Source organism: Poecile atricapillus, chromosome 8 (assembly GCF_030490865.1).
Source record: "Poecile atricapillus isolate bPoeAtr1 chromosome 8, bPoeAtr1.hap1, whole genome shotgun sequence".
Lineage (NCBI taxonomy): Eukaryota > Metazoa > Chordata > Aves > Passeriformes > Paridae > Poecile > Poecile atricapillus.
The window spans coordinates 8584385-8604341 of record NC_081256.1 but is presented as its reverse complement, the minus strand read 5'-3'; the positions used below and the strand labels follow the sequence as shown (position 1 = coordinate 8604341).

General features: G+C 41.3%; 1 protein-coding gene across 2 annotated transcripts in view; it reads left to right on the top strand.

Moving 5' to 3' along the window:
* Positions 1-19957, top strand: part of SPSB4 (splA/ryanodine receptor domain and SOCS box containing 4) — a 76812-nt gene that overhangs the window by 13479 nt on the left and 43376 nt on the right. For both annotated transcript variants that reach the window (XM_058844464.1, XM_058844465.1), the window contains exon 2: positions 8551-9407. In XM_058844464.1, coding sequence (XP_058700447.1) covers positions 8714-9407 — 694 coding nt within the window. In that variant the 5' untranslated portion in view covers positions 8551-8713. The remainder of the gene's footprint in view (positions 1-8550; positions 9408-19957) is intronic.

Genomic DNA, 19957 nt, shown 5'->3' with positions numbered 1-19957 from the left:
AAACCAAAACCATTCTATGATTCACTACTGTGAGACCTGTTCTGGGTTCTCACCAAGGTGTCCCAAGGTATCTTCAGCAGTCAGATTTTTGACATGGGGACATAACTGTCTATGAATCTTTAACTCCTTAAAGCCCTGTGCCTTTTCCCAGCCTCTCCTGCATTACCAAGTGTCCCATTTCCTAAATTTTCTAAGTTAATAAAAAACAGACACAAAAATACTACTTTGCTAAAGTGGAAAAGCTTTTATAAGCATGAGAAAAATCAATTTTGTTGCTTAGAGCTTAGGCAATTTATTTCTATGATATTACTTTCTCCATCATCTCCACTTGTCTGTGCAATTGTTCTCTGCTGACAGATGGGCTTTAGCAGTGGCTGGTGTTTGAAACAGATGAAATTCATTGCTGTTGCTTAAAAAATGTGGGGTTTTGCAAAACCTTTATTTGTTTAACAGGAAGTTGTTTTGTCTTTTTGCCAGCACTCCAAAGAAACTTGGTTCATTGCCTCACCTGGGAAACACAGAATCATCTGTGCAAGCTGATTTTGTCATGATGTTTCCTTAACATATGTGAAGTGTGTTTACTTATTTTCTGTTGTTTAAAAGAAGGAACTGTGGGACTGATGAAGCATTGCTTCCTGGTTTTGTGTCTCGTGGCTGACTTGACATGAAATCTTCAGGACACTTTGCCTGCAGTTACAGCTTTGATGTGAACTCGTTCTCATCAGGGTTTCTTGGCAAGATGTGGCCTCCGAGCCCAGGCTGATGTTCCATGTGCTCACTTCCGGGATGTCTGTCCTGTAGGAACCTATTCTTGAGCCTGCTGCTGCTCTGTCAGATTTGGCTGAGGGTGGCTATTGACTGAAGTAGCTGAGGGGGAAGGATTAGGAGGGATGCAGATGGTGTGATTGTGTAAGTCTATTTTCCTATTAAACAAAATACGCTTTTGTTCAGCATCAAACTTTGCTCTCATGCATTCATCTCCTGCATGTTTGTGCAAGAACAATGGCTGGGTTCCCTCCAGCCTTGCCCTCCCCCTCTCACTGTGCAGCCCTGAGCAGGGGGAATGGGCCTGACCCCTGTGGGCATTTGTGTCCACCCGTGGTTTGCCCAAGACAGCCTTTTGCGGCATCTCCTCTGTGTCAGTCTGTTCAGTTCACAGGGGGAAGAATATCTTCAGCTCTTGGCTGCTGTGTTTGGCCAGAAGCACGGTATTTTTGTGTCACTGGACTTTTGCAGCACTGCTGGAAGTATTAAAGTCATCAGGTCACATCAGGAACTGCCTCTGATGGGCTGCTTCAGCTGAGCACATCTCGCAGGTACTGTCTGTACACTGCTGCTTCAATCCAAAGTAAGACTTGGATACAAAAGATGATGACAAAAGTATCCTGGTCATTCCAGAAGCATTGCAGATTTTAAGCTGTTAGTGAATGTCTTTTTGTAAATGGTACTGAGGCAAGGCTAAATGTACAGACAGGCACTGTGAGAGTGGAGCCATCTCTTGTGGAGTCTGGCAAATCTACAGTAGCCTTGTGATGTTGTAGATGTCCACAGAGCTGCTACTAGTGAGTGTTCCTCCTTATCCCCATCCTCACCATGGTACTGCCCCTAGAAAACCAGTTGCAGACCAAGGATCTCTTAGGATTTATGAAGATTCACCAAGCGTGGACGATCAAAGACTGAAGCTTGAGCTGAGGGGCCAAATTTTCACTCCCATGTGATATTACAGTTTCTGCAGTTGCAGTAAAGTTCTGGTGAACAATTCTGCCAGTACAGAGGAGCTCTCATCTATCTGATTTTCACTTTCTACCAACTGCAGGCCTTCCCTCAGTCTGCTCAGGGATCATCTCTGGCACATTCCCTGCGATTTGCAACTGGCTAGACTTAGGAATGATGCTTTCAAGAAGTATTTCTCTCATTTATGGTTTTTTAACTCGTTTCATTTTAAAGGCCAACTGGCTCCGCTACACATTACAGCAAAAGGAGCTGCAGTAAAAGAAAGTCAATGGGAATGTATTCAGCGACACTTTGAGGCCATCACTTAATGGATGTTCTGATTTTGAAACTGAAGCTGTAGGGCTATTGATCCTCTACAAAGCTGCAGAGGTAAAATGTAAAATGAATTGTCTAAAAAGAAAAGGGTTAGGCTGGTGAAAAGTAATAATGACTGGTGAAAAACTCCAATATCAAAATTTAATTATTCCTTTGGCTTTAAATCTCACATGTGTGACACCTATTGGTGTTACTTACTTGGTGAAGCATGGTGAGTAGAAATATTAAATGGCAAATGATCCTGTAAAATAGAAAGTAGAGGTGAAAACATAATTTTCAATTTAGTATTAAGCCTTTTTCATGTGTTAATTTGCTCTTTTAATATAACCCTGACACTTAAATATTAAAAATGGTCACACCAGCTGTTTGGGAAAAACAGGAAGGTATTCACTGTGACAGAAGGGTGGCTGAAGGGTGAAAGATGAATGATTTTGAAGAGAGAGGAAGATGTAAGCAGAAGCTCATGCCTGTGCTGAATTCAGACATGAAGTTCAGCTGTGCGCTTTAGGGCAGCTTGAAGTGACTGTGGAAATTTGCTCCATGGTTTGGACTGCTGCCTAAATAGATGGTTCTGTCTTCGAGATTTTATTTATTTTTTTTTCTTTCCTTTTGCCAGAGCAAGTATTAGCATCAATGTCTGATATTCTAGATCACAGGGCTTATTCACCTGAAAATAACCTGGAAAAATAAAACACTAAGTTTTACTCACTTTAGTTTTCTGAGGCAGACCAATTTCAAGGCCATTTGAATGCAGGTGGCTGAAGACAAAAGGGAAGAATGACTAGGAAGGGGTGGTAGAAAGGCTGTAGCAGCTTGAACATCTGTACCCTTATTAATTGTGGGATCATATGGGTATTCCTGTTATATACCCTGGAAAGAAAAGTGCTGTTTCCTTTCAGGAACTTTAGAACTGAAATATTGTTAGTCTTGAAAGTATTTGAATAATAAAAAAAATAATTTTTGTTGTATTGTGTTACTATATTTGCTTTTCAAATTGCATTGCTGCATTCTGAGAAGTGATTACACAGAAAAACTGTTTACAGACTTGAAGTATTTTCAGTTCATGTTTCTTCAGAATAGAAATGTCTTCATCTAAAACCAACTTTCAGCATGAAAGGGGAGAATTACAGAAACATATGCAGAGAGACGAAGGCATAAAACCAAGCTAAAACCTCAAGTCAGCTCCATTCCAAAATACAGTAGATGGAAGTATTTAAAAATATACATTCCACTGTATTCATTACTGCTCAGGATTCTTTCTGCATTCTTCATCATATGACTAAACTGCTTTTAAGTCAGATGGTACAGATGGTATGGTATTTCAGATTATTCTAATTCCAAGCAGCTAAATGCACAGTCTTTTTTTAATAACAAGCTTTTCCTGAATTTTGAAACAATTACATTTTTGTAACATTACAAAACAAGTTACTCTTTACGGAGGAATGTAGTTGGGATTTTCAGGATTTGCATTCCTTTCAGGAATCGAAGAAGTCATGACTTACTGCTGCCTTGTTCATCCCACATATTAAATGTCACTTGCTAAGTGTGCATACAGCATCAGATTTTGTCTGTAGCACAGGATAGCTTAGAATAGCCAAGCATTTTTGTCTGGTTGCGTTGTTATTGCATATTCCCAGTTTGACAAAGGAGGCCAGCATTGTTGATTTATTGCCCATTTTGAACAATGTTGGATACCAGGATCTATAGTTGAATCCAAGCTACCCAGTCTTTTTAAGTGCCAAAAATGTGCTTAATTCATTATCACCCTCAAAACAGTGTTGTCATGGTTATATAGCTGTTTGCACACTGGGAACAACATTGATAGACGCTGGGCCTTGTGCCTTCACATTGTCTGGGTGGGGGTAAAAGTCCTTGTCCTTGAACATATAAAAACCCTTTTCATCGATTTGCCCAGCACGACATCTATCATGTGTTTTCCTTCTTCCTACTCCTTCTGTAGGGACTTTGGGACTGGAATTACATACAGAGTGTTCAGACACTGTGTCTGTTCTGTTCAGGCATCTGGGGAAGGAGCAGTTTTGGTGCCCACAAAGGAGTGGCCTTGGTTCAGAGCCTCCTGCTGCCTCTCTTGGCACTCGGGAGTCCTTGCTGGCTGGTGACAAAGCCCACGTTGGCAGGGGAGGTGGCACTGAGGTCTGGCTACAGGAAGAAAAAAAAAGAATGAGGGCCAATAGCAGAAAGAGTGAGAACTGCTCTGTAGACATTGGCAATGCTGTTGGATAGAGGCATCTCCTTCCCTGCTTTTTCTGATGGCCTCTTTCACTGGTCAGTGCCATTAGCAGGGACTCACCTTCTGCTTCTCACTCTTTGGGTAAGTGTTATTTTAGGGGGATTAACCTGAGGCTTAGCGTGTTCCTAACGTAGTTTTGAATTGAGTTTGTGTTATTTCTTATGCATGTTTGCCAAGCTTCCTGCATGTCTAGTTTGTGATCCAGTGGGAAATACAGCTATGAATGCTGAAAGCTGACTTTGCTGAAAGCGTGTTTCTTTTATCAGTTGTGTTCTACTGATGCCAGCATACCAAACTTAAGAAATGCATCCTATTTAATTACAGCAAAGTGATGTCCCAGCAAGCCTTTCTGTAGTAATTGGTGGTTTTATTGTGAATAATTTCCCGAAATATTTTAGCAGTCTGAATGAAGACGCTGCTAAGTGACACTGACACAGTTTTCCGGTTTGGAGTTGTATTGTTCCTGTACAGTACATTTACTCTAATCATTGTAGCCTGACAAAGCTAGGCATGAATTGGAAATTGTGACACAGAAATTACTTAGACTGCAAAGCCTAACACTCTTCTCACACAGGGGTAAGTGGTGAAATTTAGTCTTGTCACTAACCAGTGTAATGGAGAGGTCATTTATTAAGCCAGTTTGAAATATTTTATTGTTTTTTAACTCCTGTAGTGGTTTGAAATTACTGGAAGAGCAAAGATTTGGGAAAACCATCAAAGCAAAGCTATATAGTGGAAGTTAATGTTATTTCTATTTCTGAATATTTATGTATCTGGTGAGAAGATTTAGGCAAGGAAATCTAAGTTTCTCTACCAGGTGAAAGATTGCAAAAAGAGCAGTCAAATGACACTGGTTTTGACAAGTTTTTATTAACTCAGGAGACAGTAAGGTTTTATAACCAAGTATTTCTGTAAATGGGTTGAACACTAATGAGTCTGACAGGAATAATCTTTTGTCTCTAACCCACAGCTTTTGGTAATGCTGTGTATTCATCCAGTGCTGCAGGCAGGAAGCTGCTCTGGGGTACCTTTGCCAGATGAATTGTTTGTCACTCCCCTTCCCTCTGTGGGAATGTGCACGACTTTCCCACAGCTGCTGCTGGGAGGAGAAGCTGCCTGCAGATCCCCATAGCAGTAGTGGGGAAAGCATATGAGTTTCCTGGGGTTTCTGTGCTGCAAGTGTGTGACCTGTGGGAGTAGGGAGGATTTTGTTGGTGGAGACAGGCTGGGCCCTGGGAGCTGTGTCCCTCCAACAGCAGCTCCTGAAAGGGTGGAGGGCAAAGTGGTCCTTCCCTGCTCTTCTGTGCCTCAGCTGGGTCTCTGCCATCGGCTTGGTGTAAAAGGACAGGACACAGGCAAGGCAACAGATGATCTGGCTTTTGGAACACATTGCTCCTGCAAGCACCCGAGGGGACTGCTGTGAGCCCCAGGAGGGCTTCGTGGATGAGTTGCCTCTTGTGGAGCTCACGTTGCTGCTGCCTGGCTTGGGAGGCAAGGCTGCTCCTCACATAAAGTCTTCAGTCAGCTGCTACTCAGCTCCAGCAACCAAAGCTGCCTAAATGAAAGATTTTTCCACTGTTCCATACTATGTCCATACAAAGCTATTTGGCAAAATATTCCATTATAAAATTAATTTAAATAATGTGGTAATGTTAATGTGTGGTGAAAGACCTACTATTGTAAGATACAGTTTCAAATCAAAGTACTTACTGAGGGCATCCCAGAATGCAGGAATGGTTGTGTGTATATCAAGGTACTCATAATGATGCATTTTACTCCTCTGAATTACTGATCTATCTATTAGCAGCCTATTTATTACAGTTTGGGGCACACAAGCAAGAATGTCTGTGGCTTGCCAAGCAAGTCCATTCCGTGTTTATAATTTCTTGGTGATTTGCCAGGCAAACATCTGTGCCAAGTTTAGTTTCTCATGTGATCAGGAAGTGATACAGCAGGATGCACTGAGGACTTCCCTGGCTGTCTCCCTTCGGCACCCTGACAGGAATGTGGCAATTGCCTTGTGCTTTAAAGTAGAAATTTTCAAAGGCACATAGAGCTAAATCTCAAATCTAAATCACTGAAGTTCCCTTTGAAAGTCTGACGTTTTCCCTTTTCATTTCCTTTCAAGCTCACATAATCACTGTTTAAAAGGAACTACCCAATCCCTGAGCATGTATCCTCCTGCTTACAACATTTACTCCTGTTGCCTCCCTGTGTGTGTGTGTATTAGTGTCACTATTTAATTTCTCCTGGGATTACAGGTGTGGAATAAAGTACTGAACTTGCTTTGCTGGGCCAAAGTGGCATCATAGCTTTGAAACAACCCATGAGTGCTTCTGTACTACTGGAATTGGGAAGCATCAACTTAAATGTAATTGCTGTTTAAAGTTTTAGATTCCTCTTACATGGTTTGGAAAGGAATAAGGGGGATCATTCAAGTTGACCTCAAATGGAGAGATCCTGTGGATTGTGAGTCTTCCTGCAAATGTGATATGAGGGGGTTGGATATTTATGTGTATTGTTTTATTTTCAGACATTGAAAGTAGTTGCTATGAGTTGATTCTTTTACACTGACATGTGTGCATATGTCCTTGTGGGAATCAACCACTAGAGAATATTCTCCTGTAGTACCTTAACTCTCACGTGGTTTTGAAAAATCGCCTTTGTACTTCTTTTTTTTTTTTTTTTCATTTTTAAGAAGAATTTCATATAACATAGATGTGGTTTAATTTCTGTATTTAATACATGCAGAAAATACAGGTTATTTGCCATTGGAAATATTAAGAGGACTTCATTCACTTCTCAAACTTGGTTGGATGGTAAATTTTACAGGGTGTTTTTTCCCCAAACTTCATTTTGTTTCCTTTTATTGTGCATACGTGTTTCTTGTCTTCTTTCAGAAATTATCTTTGGAATGGGACTGTGTGTTTGGAGTAGAAGTTCTTTAGAAGGAAGAACAGTGGCTTGACTTAGCAAGTGAAATCTTGCAGGATGTTTTTTTGCAAGAACATTTCTGCCCATCTGCTGTTTTTTCTGTATTTTGACAACCAACTGTCACCTGGGCTCTTCAGCCTTTCGAAAGTGTGGAGATTTTTTGCTTCTTGAAGCACATCATCACTCTGTCAATAAATAAACAGAGTGGGTCTACGCTGCTATATTGGAGCATTCCTGGACTTGGCACTGATTCTGCTGGAGGACAGAAGTGTGTCTGCTGCTGCAGATACTCTGTTAGATCCCATGTCCATCACCTATTTGAGTTTATAGGACTTTGTCTTCATTTTTATTCCTTTAGTACTTTTAGAGGTTCTTGATTTATCTCTGCATTCTACCTGAGCTCTAAAATGTGAACAAATCTAACTTATCCAGGCTGCAGGGAAGCTTTTCCTGGTGCTCTTTTTGCCCTGTTTGTCTGTGGAAGCAGAGAAATAATACATTTCAAAATCATGTATTCCCCATAATGTGTCTTACTGTGTTCCAGGTCAGCTGAATACTGAAATATAGGAACTGTGGATTAACCTGCTGTCCATTAACATCAGGAACATCCTCAGTTGCAGTAGCTGCCCATTAGAAATGTCTGCCAAAGAACTAAAACTGCCATTCCTTTATTTGTCCTTCCATGCATGGCTCCTTTTCCTGATTCCCTCCTTTTTTTTTTTTTTTTAGCTCCTTTATAAAAGAAAACAAACAAAATATTGATTAATTTTTGTCCTTTTATTTAATGCCAGGGTAAGTTAAAAAGAAACACTTAAATTTTGCTGCCATTTGCTGTTGGCTGCATTTGTTCTAATGAGGGCAGAGAAGCTGAAGTCTCTGTCACCAGGGCCCAGGACAGAGCATGTCTGGAAATAAAAGATTCTGGCTGAGTCTGTGTCTGAGACTGAACCAAAAGCACAAGTGAAAGTGCAGCAACCACTGCACATAAAGTTTATCACTGTTGTTGGGGAACAGCATCTGCCTGCTTCACGCCTGCTGTGGACTTGGCCAGACAAAATAGGTGGAAGGGCAGAAGGTGGGGAATGTCTGCATCCTATCATGAATTGGAGGAAATGACTGTCTGTGCTCCGTGGACTGGTGGGCTCCGCATCCTGCTGGCAGCCCGGTTAGCGCTGTAGGACACTGCACAAGGAGGAGTGAATTTAGCTCTGGTGTTTAAAATAGCTCCCAGGGATGAGAAGAAGCGCTTCAAAAATATGCTGTGGGTTTTCTGTTGGCTTTCTTAAACTAACTGGAAACTTTCTGCTTTCTTTCAGGAGAATTTTTTACTCTGAAAACATTGCTGCTAAAAAACTCCAAACAGGAGGAGTAAATCCAGTCAGCTTGTCAGGGCACTGGCTCAGTGTAACGGTGCTTTCATGAGGTGACGTTGGGCCAAAGTCAACTTCTCTTTCTCCTTTGTAAACCTGCAGCCAAGCAATGGGCCAGAAAATCTCAGGGAGCATAAAGTCTGTGGATGTGAGGGAGCCCCCTTATAGACCCGTGAAACGAGAGCTGAGAGGCCCGGATTTCTGCAAGCCCGCGCGGCTGGACATGCTGTTGGATATGCCCCCTGCCAAGCTGGAGGTCCAGTACAAACACGCTTGGAATAACGAAGATCGCTCATTAAATATATTTGTAAAGGAGGACGATAAACTGACTTTTCACAGACACCCGGTGGCCCAAAGCACAGATTGCATCCGGGGCAAGGTGGGCTACACGCGGGGCCTGCACGTGTGGCAGATCCACTGGCCCACGAGGCAGCGGGGGACTCACGCCGTGGTGGGCGTCTCCACGGCCGACGCGCCGCTGCACTCGGTGGGATACACGTCCTTGGTTGGTAGCAATAGTGAATCCTGGGGCTGGGATCTGGGGCGCAACAAACTCTACCACAACTGTAAAAACCAGCCTGGGGTCACGTACCCTGTCTTTTTGGAACCAGATGAGTCTTTTGTACTCCCAGACTCCTTGCTGGTGGTTTTGGATATGGATGAAGGGACGCTTAGCTTCATGGTCGACGGACAGTATCTTGGAGTGGCCTTCAGGGGACTAAAAGGGAAAAAACTTTACCCCATAGTCAGTGCAGTTTGGGGGCACTGTGAAATTACAATGAGATACATCAACGGACTTGACCGTAAGTGTTACCGCATTTCTTTATTGCCCTCTCAGTTTTTCTCATGCAGGGGTTTTTTTTTCTCCTTTTCCTATGGACAGTATGCTGGGGGCAGCAAGACGGTTCAACTGTGAGGAAAGTGCCCCCCCAATGAATATACCTCTGTTGTGTCTTGTAATGATGGTATGGATTGTATCAAAATACCTTCCCTTTTGATAGGCAGAGTGACAAGAATTCTATGTCCAAAGAAACCGAGCAGGCTGAGAAAAAGATATTGAGAAACTTCCTGGGTATATTTAACAGTAAAACTCTTGTTTACTGGAGGATATGTTCTAAATCTGTGGTTTCCAAATAGGATTTGCGGATCCAGTAAAAATTTCCTGTAGTAGTGGAAACTCTTACATGGTGTGCATAAACATTCTTGAACACTGGCCAGACAACTTTCTTTCTGTAGTTGCCTTCTCAGGACCCTCAAAAGCAGCTGTGGATCCCCAAGAATCTGGAAACTCAGGTCAAATACTGCATTCAGTTTTTCTGAAAGAGAGCTCTGTTCTTTAGTTCTTTTCAGGAGGTACTCTCTCAGGGTACTGTCCAGAAATCCAGGTTTTTGGATAAGCATGAACTGTTTTTGATCTAGCATTTCTGTCTAATGAAATTGTTGCATAACAAGAAGCAGCACGTTGCTGCTGTGACCTCCAAGCAGTGGCCCAGCAGAAGGTGAGTTGCAGAAGTGGGTCCTGTCCAGTTCTCCATGCACAGGAAGGTGTGGGCTCTGCCAGGTCTGTGCCTAATTCACACACAGGAGCGTGTACTGGCTCAGAATTCCCTGAACTGAGCCAACTTGCAGGCAGAGCAAGCAGGCTACTGGCACACACAAAAACAGCAGCCAGAATTTCTCTTTGGATGCTCTTTAGTCCACCCATTCCTTCATGGTAGGTAAATTCGAAGCATATACTTTGAATAAGACTTCTGTTTCCTTTGGGGGTGTACAGAGAGATGTTAAAGGCAGGGAATCTGTTGCATGGCAGTGCTCAGTAACTGCTGACAGAGCCAGGGAGCCTCACTGGTGAGGACCAGATCCTGCAAGAAGGGCAGCTACTGGCTGTCAGCTTCTCAGCTGCTGGAAGCTGGGGAATAAAAGAATGGATAAGGTAGCAAGTGGAACTTGGTTCTTGTTCAAAACTTTATTATCTGAGGTGTATTAGGAGCTACAAATATAAATATATAGAAAAAGAAATAGATGTCTGGCCAACATCTTCATGTTATTTTGGGCTCTTCGAATGGAACTTGGTCTTTTAAGAAGGCAGTAAGAGCAAGTGTTCAACACCTGCCTTTCAATTGGTAATTTCTAAAATAATTTACTGTTCTTTTCCATCAGGACAGAGTGGTCTAAATTTTTTTTCTGTCAAAAATTAATTCTCTGCTCATTAACCCTATATCTGACATACCAAGTAGAAACAAAATTAAGTAGTTTGACCCTACTTAATATTACCTTAATTAATATTAAACATCTATAATAAGCTCTGGGGGAAAGACTTTTTACCCACAGAAGCCCTGCAGGTTTTGCAGCTAAATACTAAGCGGCAGCTTCTCAAGTGCTTTCATACAGGGGAATATCCAAGGATCTTAAGTATTTTTCAGTTACTCAGTCATTGCAGAATGATGTGCTGACAGTCTTTTTCTTGGCTTGTGGGGGAGAGAGACTTTTGCAAACTGAATATTTGTTTGCGAAAGCAGTTTTTATAATGCTGTGAATATCTGCCAAACTAAGCAAAGTACAGCTCAGCTTGGTCTATCACGTCCACACAAGGAATTGTTCTGCATTCCTTTTATAGCTTTCACAGGGCTGCTCAAGGGACCTCTAGAAAGATGAAAATGCAGGAGGATGTGAATGAGTTTGGTAGAAATTATAAAATAAAGGGGACTAAGTGGAGAAGGATAGCTGTGGTCTCTGAGATGGAAGAGAGAAAAATTCCCATCTGGTTCTCATAGGATGATTTTGCTGGAAGAGGCAGGTTAGCTCCCTAAACTCTTCCTGAGAAAGTCAGTATCTTTTTTTAAAAACATGTGAACCCGTGGATAAAAGTAGACTTGTGAGCTAAACTTTTATGTGGGCCTGAGTGTTAATCCGGTCACATGAAGAGGAAGTTTAAAGCCACTTTGCCGTGGGGCAGTTTGACATCCTGGAGTCACATCATTTGTTATCACTTATTCACTGATCCATTACTGTCCTGCAACAAAAACAGCATTCAAGAAACCAAATGAGCTTATTTAGCTGTGCTCCAAGGCAAACACTGTCTCTTTACTGCTAAAGGTGTTTCTATCCAGCCAGCCCTTGTGCAACAGTGCAAGTTTGCCTGTGGCACTCTTCATGTTTGTTCTTATTGCACTTTTGATTGCAGGTTTTTATAATTGCTTGTTCTTGTGAAAATCAGAGCAGGTATTGTAGAACAGTTGTATTCACAAATTTAAATACATTTGAACATATATGTATATGGGGTGTTGTTACTGTTTGATTCCTCTCTTATCTTGTCAGTTAGCTCTTTTTTTTTCCCCTAATATTTTTTTCCCCCCCCTATTCCCTGGAAGTATCTCCTACTGCTGAGTGCAGCTTTTAGTAGCTCTGGCCATAGTAATTTAGCTGGTTTTGAAGCTGCTGTCAAACAGTGCCTCGTAACTTGCTATTCAGTGATTGATTGTTGCTGCTCAGAATGCAAACCACAGCTTGTGATGGTTGTTTGTGTGGTGTCCTACAGAGCAAATGGAGACCTCCACGGCAGGGATTTCTAGTGTTTTCAATACTTGCTGCTTAAATTGAAGACCTCTGAATACTTTAAAGGCCTGTGTATTTCAGTTGCTTGGCAAAGAGTGAAAGGCTTGCAGGAATGGAAGAGTGAAAGGCTCAGATGATGGGCCTCATGCAGCTGCAATGAACTTAAACATACGTCACAGATGATGCAGACTTCCAAGTGTGTTAATTACTGCAGAGATGGCAGATTCACAGGAGGATAAGGCTGCAGGTCAAAGATCAAGGACCTGTGTGCCCTCTGGACTCTAGATATTGCTCCTAGAATAATGCTGTAATTAAAATCAGTTGTATTTCTTCCAGCTGCATCTGATACCCACAGTATTCTGCTTCAGAAACTGCTTTGAACATCACGTGATGATGATCTGTGACTTTTCACAAGACTTTTTTTTCCTTTTTTTGAGAGATAATTGGAGCTGCAAATGTTTTCAGGGTTTGGGAGGGAAGGCAGAGGGGCAGGACAGAGAGTGCTCATAAGAAGTACACTGAGTTCTCCCCCACACAAACTCCTTTGATCAAGTGCTATCAGTATTTACCACATTGATGTTTGCCCAGTTCCTAAGCTGGACAGAAGACAGAATTTTACATCAGTCTTCTGACTTACTGCCTATTGCAATAATTAGAAACCTCAAATAACATAAAAGCAGTAAATGTTACTTTTCAGATCAGGGTATGTGCTTGTTTACAAAAAGCTGGTCTATTTATATCTGGTGTCTGATGAAGAGTCCTGGAGACTATTTATAGATTGGAACAGAGAAATAGCAAAACACTTCTGTGTAAATGTACATTGCAGATCATGACTGATCCATTAGTGTTTAAACAGAGCATTGGGAGGACAATCAATATAACAATGCTGTGATGGAAAACTTGGTCACTGAGTAGGTAAACTGAACTCATTGCATTTCTTGCACTAAACTTCCCATAGTCTTACTCAATTCTGAAAATAATTGAGTTCAGAAAGCTGGAAGCATTTGTCTCAGAAGAGAAGACCTTACTTACAACTATAATTTATGGAAAACATTTGTTTGTACCCATTTGTATTTTATCGTTCCTCTAGGATCTGGCCCTCACCAGCGAGGCTCCCTGGCTCTGTCAGCAGTTACTGAGCACTGCCATGTAACAGATCCCCTGCCTTTAACATCTCTCTGTACATCCCCAAAGGAAACAGAAGTCTTATTCAAAGTATATGCTTCGAATTTACCTACCATGAAGGAATGGGTGGACTAAAGAGCATCCAAAGAGAAATTCTGGCTGCTGTTTTTGTGTGTGCCAGTAGCCTGCTTGCTCTGCCTGCAAGTTGGCTCAGTTCAGGGAGTTCTGAGCCAGTACACGCTCCTGTGTGGAGGCCCAGGAACAGCAGATCATCTTCCTGGTTTGCGTGGGGAAAGGATGCTGATCCCTTTGGCTCCTGCCTCTCTTGGCTGCTGGGGCACTTGTAGCCCAGCAGGGAGGAGCTGGGAGTTGTTCTGTATCGAGGGAGGAGGGGGTTCAGTGCACACCCTCTCTGCTTGCTGCTGCAGCTGCAGAAGTTCTGGCATGTGGGGTCTCTTCAAACCTTTTGCTCTCAGCTGTACAAAGATCACAGTGTAACCCCTGAAACTCTTTCAGACCTGAGGCTCTGTGTGTTTAGCATTTTGAATTAAGGGTGATGCTTCTAAGCTAAAATACCAATTTTGGAGCTATGCATAGCTTATTTCCTCTTTGCTGCTATTCTCAGTTTATTTTAATTCACATTGGTCTGTGTCTAACATAACACAATTGCTAGTTATAAACATACACTCTTCCCCTTGGAGGCTTTTTGCCATAAAAAAATCTAAGTCAAAATTGTGACATTATTCACTGCCAGGAGAAATCCATAATCTCTCATCAGACTCTGTGTTTCCCTCCCTGATGGGTTTCAATTTAAATTTTTTAATGGATTTGGTTTTTTGTTTATCGAAACTTGTTTTATGCTATTTATATAATACATGACTCTGGAGGCTGCAATAGAAGTAATGCACTCTGAAAATCCAGTATTGCTAAACCTTAGAAAGGATTTTCCCTACAGACATGCAGTCAGAGGATGAAGCAGCAGCAATTAAGCAGCCAATGCTGTGAAGACGCAGTCTTCAACTTTTGAGATAATTTAACAGGAAACAGCATTTTCAGTGCCTGCTTCAGGAGTCAGATAGCTATTGTTAGGGGGTTTTTGTCTTCTAAATGTACTCCCCTTCCCTGGAATAAGTGTATTTTTTTGTCCTTTAATCCTAATTTATTGACACTTTCTAATTCTCAGCCTTTTCCCAGCAGGTTGAAACCACTGTATTGTCACTAGAATAGGCCACTCTGCTAAGTGGCTTTTCACCCCAGCCACCCCCTGCCCCTTCTTGGTGGTCTCTGCATTACAGCTCTCTCTTCATTTATTCAGTCCCAATGTCTTTCTTTCCTTCCCTTCCCCAGCTGAGTTTCTCTTCTTTTCTGTTATCCCACACTAAGCAATAATTAAATCTTACCTACCCTGTTTTTTCTTTTTTCTTGTACCCAACTTCAGGTAGTGCATTTTTGTTACTGAAAACTGTAGAAGATCAGATGCAGTGTCACTCTTTCAGAGAAGAACATTTCAGATTTAAATGTGTGACTTTAGCTGTAATGATGAATGGGCTTTGTTTCACAGAACTTTTTCCTGTTAAGACCTCCAGTGACAGAGCCTCCTCTGACAATCTAAGGCATAGATCAGTGTTACAGAGAGCAAGTTCCTTTGGTTTTGTTTTTTGGGAGGTTTTATCATGGGTTTTGTTTCTTTTCTTTCTTACAGTCTTGTCTAATGTGTCTATTAGCAAGGAATCCAGTTATCCTTGGCCTAGCACATAAGAAGGTACTGAGATACTTTCTGTCAAGCTCAGTAGTTCTCAAGGCTAAGAACGTGCATCAATAGTCCACAGCTGGGTTGTGGATTCTTTGCATCCTGACATACCAAGTGTTTTTTTATTTCCCTCTCTGGTTCATAAAGGTGCCATGGCAACTTCCAAATTTACAGTTTTAAGGAAAAAATGCTTGATAATGTGTTCTGATCATGTTTCCACTGATCTCCCATGTATCCTGTTTTTAAGAAATAAGAACCTTGAAGAGCAGTAACTACAACTCTGTTCTCAAGATTGAAGGGAGCAAGTTGCACTGTGAATATTGTACTTATTACACTAAAATAGCAATTTGATAGCCTTGCTTAATTCTTGTATGAATTTGCTCAAGCTAAGATGATGGAATTGCTCAGCAATGTAAATTCTCACAGGTTTGTATTAGAAGTGGAAATTTGTAAAGGACTGTTATTTTTTTATTTGCTCTATCTGTATTGTTTTTGGGAATTGTAGACTGTAAATCCAAGTTTCAGGGCATACAAGCATGCTTCTGTCATTGAGTGAAATATTTCTTTTATTGCCAAAAATGCATGTGCTTTTTGGACTGTTTTCATACATGTTTCCTCATAAGTTATATTTCTCCTTAAGATACTCCTTTGTCTCTCTAGCCATGGAAGTTTCTACCCTTCTGTAAATACAAGCTCTTTTTGCAGATACCCTCTTTCTCCTAAGTGCAATATAGCTTCTCTACTAGAGAAGCAGTTAAACAACCTGATTTCTAGTTTGAGCTCAGAGAAAATTCTACTCTAAAAAAGAGTGTGTTGTGGTGAGTGGCAGTTCTTATACCAGTCTTCATATTATGGCAAAATTCATATTTATGTGGTAAATTAACAGGCAATGGGCCTGAAAATGAGCATGTCCAGAGATGCTGCTGTGTTCTGCAGGTGGTTCTGCTGAAAGTAGTGCTGGTGATCCCTGTGTAGAGGAGAATAAAGCTGCCCTAGCAGTAACACTGTGTGAAAATAATGCTGAGGCTGTAAAGTCAAGTACTTGGAACCTGGCAAATGGCAGAAGGGGATTTGGTTTTTTGCTGCTGTAATTCCGAGCTGGGCAGCCTTATCCCGGTTTCTTGAGGTAGTTTTTCACTCTGCTCAAAGATGGTAGGTTCAGCTGCAAGTCATCCTTTTGTACTCACTTTTTCCTTGACTCTTTTCCCCCAGTCCTGTGTGTTCATGAGTTGGTGTATTCTGTAGTTTTCCCCTGACAGCCAGTGTGGAAACCCCCAGACATGACAGTCCCTGTGTTCTCAGGCTCAGGTTTGTGTTGCCCTTTGAAGATAACAGCAGAAAAGCCCTGCTAGCAGGACAGCCCTGGATCAAAGCTCTCCCTCATCTGCTTTGATTTGGCAATATACCTTCAGTCTTTCACTTTAAACTGTTTTGGATTGGGACTGATGATCAAATCTGTCTTCCAGTCTGTTATCAAACCTGATTTTTGCTGAAAACCCTCCAATACTACAAGTGTGAGATGGGGGCATTTGTCTTCAGTGCTGGAACTCACTCAGGGCTGAGGCAGAGGAGATGCTAGAAGTTATTGGCAGAATTGGACTTCATGTACAAGTACTGAGAGGATGTTTTCAGTTGATTAAATGTCAGTTGGTGATGAAATACAGAAGATAAAATGATGACACTACAAAGAGAACTTCTGTTGGTAATTTCCAGTGTAACCTCAGATCAGTTAGTCAAACCTATACCTGTATTTTCCATGGTCATGCTTAAGACAACACAAATTTCATCTTCATACAGGTATCAAACTTCTATCATGAACAGCAATGTAAGATATATCCCTGCCTTTTGTGGACATTTCTTTCTGAAAGTAATGAACTTCCAGACATGGGATGTCTTTGGGCTAGGTTGATTTCCCCTTTTTTTCCCTTTTTTTTTTTTTTTTTTTAAGAGAAGGTTCACATTACCTCTGTCTCTACCAATTTCTTATCACTGGTTGGCCAAAAAAATTGCCTTATTCCAGAAAAGTGATTTACATGAAACCAGAAGGTATTATGAGCAAAGTAGATAACATTAAAAAAGGATAACTTTTGTTTGAGAGTTATATTTCTCACAACAGGCACTTTAATTTTTACAGCATGCTGTTCCCCCATTGGAAATGGGAATTCCGATTTTCATGTGTTGATTCAGACATGACATTTAAAGCCATGGTGCTTCTGCTTTTCAATAAAAAGTAACTAGAAAAGTTAATAATATTCTTGTGTGTGCCACATATCTGTATGTCTATTCACTGTGTAACTGCATGGGCCACAAAGCTTTGAGACAGCATCTTGAAGCTAAAAAAAAAATCTGCTTCCTCCTCTCTCTGGTTTCAGCAAGTTTGATGGCTACAGTTTATCTGAGCAAGACAAAGTGATTCACTTCTTTTAGATCCTGGTGCATTCCCTCATTTCTTATAGTGTTTACCTTTCATATTTTGGCATTCTCTTAAGCACAGAGCCTGTAATTGCTCTCAAAAATGCATTACTCTGTCCATCAAAACAAAACAATGTGGGGTTATACTGATGCTCTGTTCACATCTTCAAAACTGAAATGCTTTATGCTTCTGAAAACACCTAATTTTCAAGTGGTTTGTATTATGTAAAATAAAATATTTTGAAGAGGCTTTTAAAAAGTATTTCTGAAAGGGAAAATAATTTTTAAAGGCTTAGGAATTTGGTTTGTTTAGAACCTGGTGCTCAAACAAGCACAACCAGGCAGCATGTTTGGGGTTTGTGTACTGTCAGCGACTGCTTCTCTTCCAGCCTGGCTTAGTGAACTTTTCTATTCTTAGCAGTATTAACAGCCACCCTGATGAATTAGCTCATTCACTTAAAACTTTATAACATCTTGACACTGGTGATGCCAAAGGCTCCCACTTCTCATGAAACAAGTGATGTTGGGGTGAGTGACTTGGGTTAGGTTGGCGTGGAATGTGTGCCTTGGCTCCAGAGGAAATACTAGTTAATTTCTTGGTTCATACTGAGTTTCACTGCACTGGAAGGCCTCCTCATCACGTGTGTGGACTCACTCTATCTTTGTTGTTTTAACTACAGCAGTTGCTTTAATGTGCTGTGTTGTAGCCATGACTCCAGCCCTGCTGCATGCATGCTTGCCATATGTGTAAACAATTTGCTGATTTTAGTGGTATGACCTGCTGGCCTCTGCCTGTATAAACAAATGAAGGCCAAAGTTCAGAGAGATCAGAGGGGAAACTTTAAACATCCTGCAAAATCTGCAGTCCATTAAGTGTACGTTAGTATTTGGTTACAGCCAATCCTTTTGTACTTTTGAGTAATTTGTTCATGGCATGTTTGGGAAAGGAGGGATGGCTTCACCTGGGGCTTGGGCTTACACTGACAAACCAGCTTCAGTGGTATTTTCTTGACTTGGGAAGGGAGTGCTCACTGGTGCTTCACTTTTCATTTAGATTGAGATTTGAAAGTTCAAACTGTGGGGACATTGGCCAAAGGGCCGTAGTGTGCAAAGAATGAATGATATGAGAGACCTGTGACACACAGGCAACAGAATGAAATGTGTGGCAAAGAGGGGGGGAAAGCAAGAAGTAAAGGAGAAGTGCCAGCAAGGTCTAGAATGATGTACTTGAAGGAGCAAATGTGAAGAAGCTTAAAAAGAAGAGAGAAGGCACACAAGTCTGGAAAGAGGGTTAAAAAAGGAAAATAAAAGCTGCTGAGATTTTGACATGAAATAAGCCTTGATGTAGTAAGCCAAGTAGCACATGGAAAATAAAGGTCAGGGCTGTCCAAGCTCCTGAATGGCCAGACATCCCTCCTGTACTTTCTTTACTTTCATCACCAGTTTTTCTGGCAGGAGCTCTGGTTCCAACCCCCAGCTGTATGGTGTTAAGCATAGCCATGCTGAGCTTTCCTGCTTGTTTTTGTAAAGCAGGCTAAGAGCCTGTATAAGTCAAAAAAACTGACAGATATTCCCTGTGTTTTTAGTATGAACTTTGCAGGAATTGCTGTGCTGCTATTGGCACCTCTCAGGATGTTTTATCATCCATGACCTCACAACTGGAGTTTTCAATTTGAGTAGAAATGAGTGAATTGTTAATATTTCTGGATCTGAGATGCTAAATTAACCCTGCATATTTTTGAGTAACTTATTCCTAATTTCTGATGGACTTCTACAAGTTTTTGAATGTTTTTTTTTCCTCAGTTTTCTGAATTTACTGTAAATTTAAATCTGTTACTTCTGTGTAATAGATCTTGTGCTCTAAAATAATTTGCTAAACTTCCAGGTACAGCTGATCATCAGGAAGATGATCAAGGTATTTTGTAATTTCATTTCAAGAATAAAGCAGAACCTAAATCATCTGTGATGCAAATTTTCAGAATCCTGCATGTAACTTGATCTACTTGAAATACTGGAGCTCCAGCCTTTTAGCATCATCCCCAGCAGCATTTCTGATACGATACTTTGATAACATTTCTCAAATGCAACTCTGTTAAATGGGCAGCAGCAGCAGCTTCCCGAGAGAGCAATTTTTTTCCTAAATCACTTACGCAGAGGAAGTTCCAGGCTTCCTCTGGCCCATTTTTTCCAAACACCTTTAATACATAATGCATACATAGTCTATAATCTTAAAATGTACATGAAAATAAGTTTGCCTTTAAAACAGGACAGGGCAGGAACAAGCCAGGATGATTTGGACTTGGTACCAAAGGAGGTGATGCTTTCAGCAGTTTCCCTGGCCACAGAGCAGCAGTTCTGTACTTCTGTTTCTCCTTACCTGTGTGCTGCTGTGGCTCTTGATGTCTCAGCTCCTGGCTGGGCTGCATGTGAGGGGCTGCACACATGAGCTCTGCAGAGAATGAGCTGCAGGAGGAAATGGCCAGGAATTGACTACTTCCAGAAAAAGGAGTT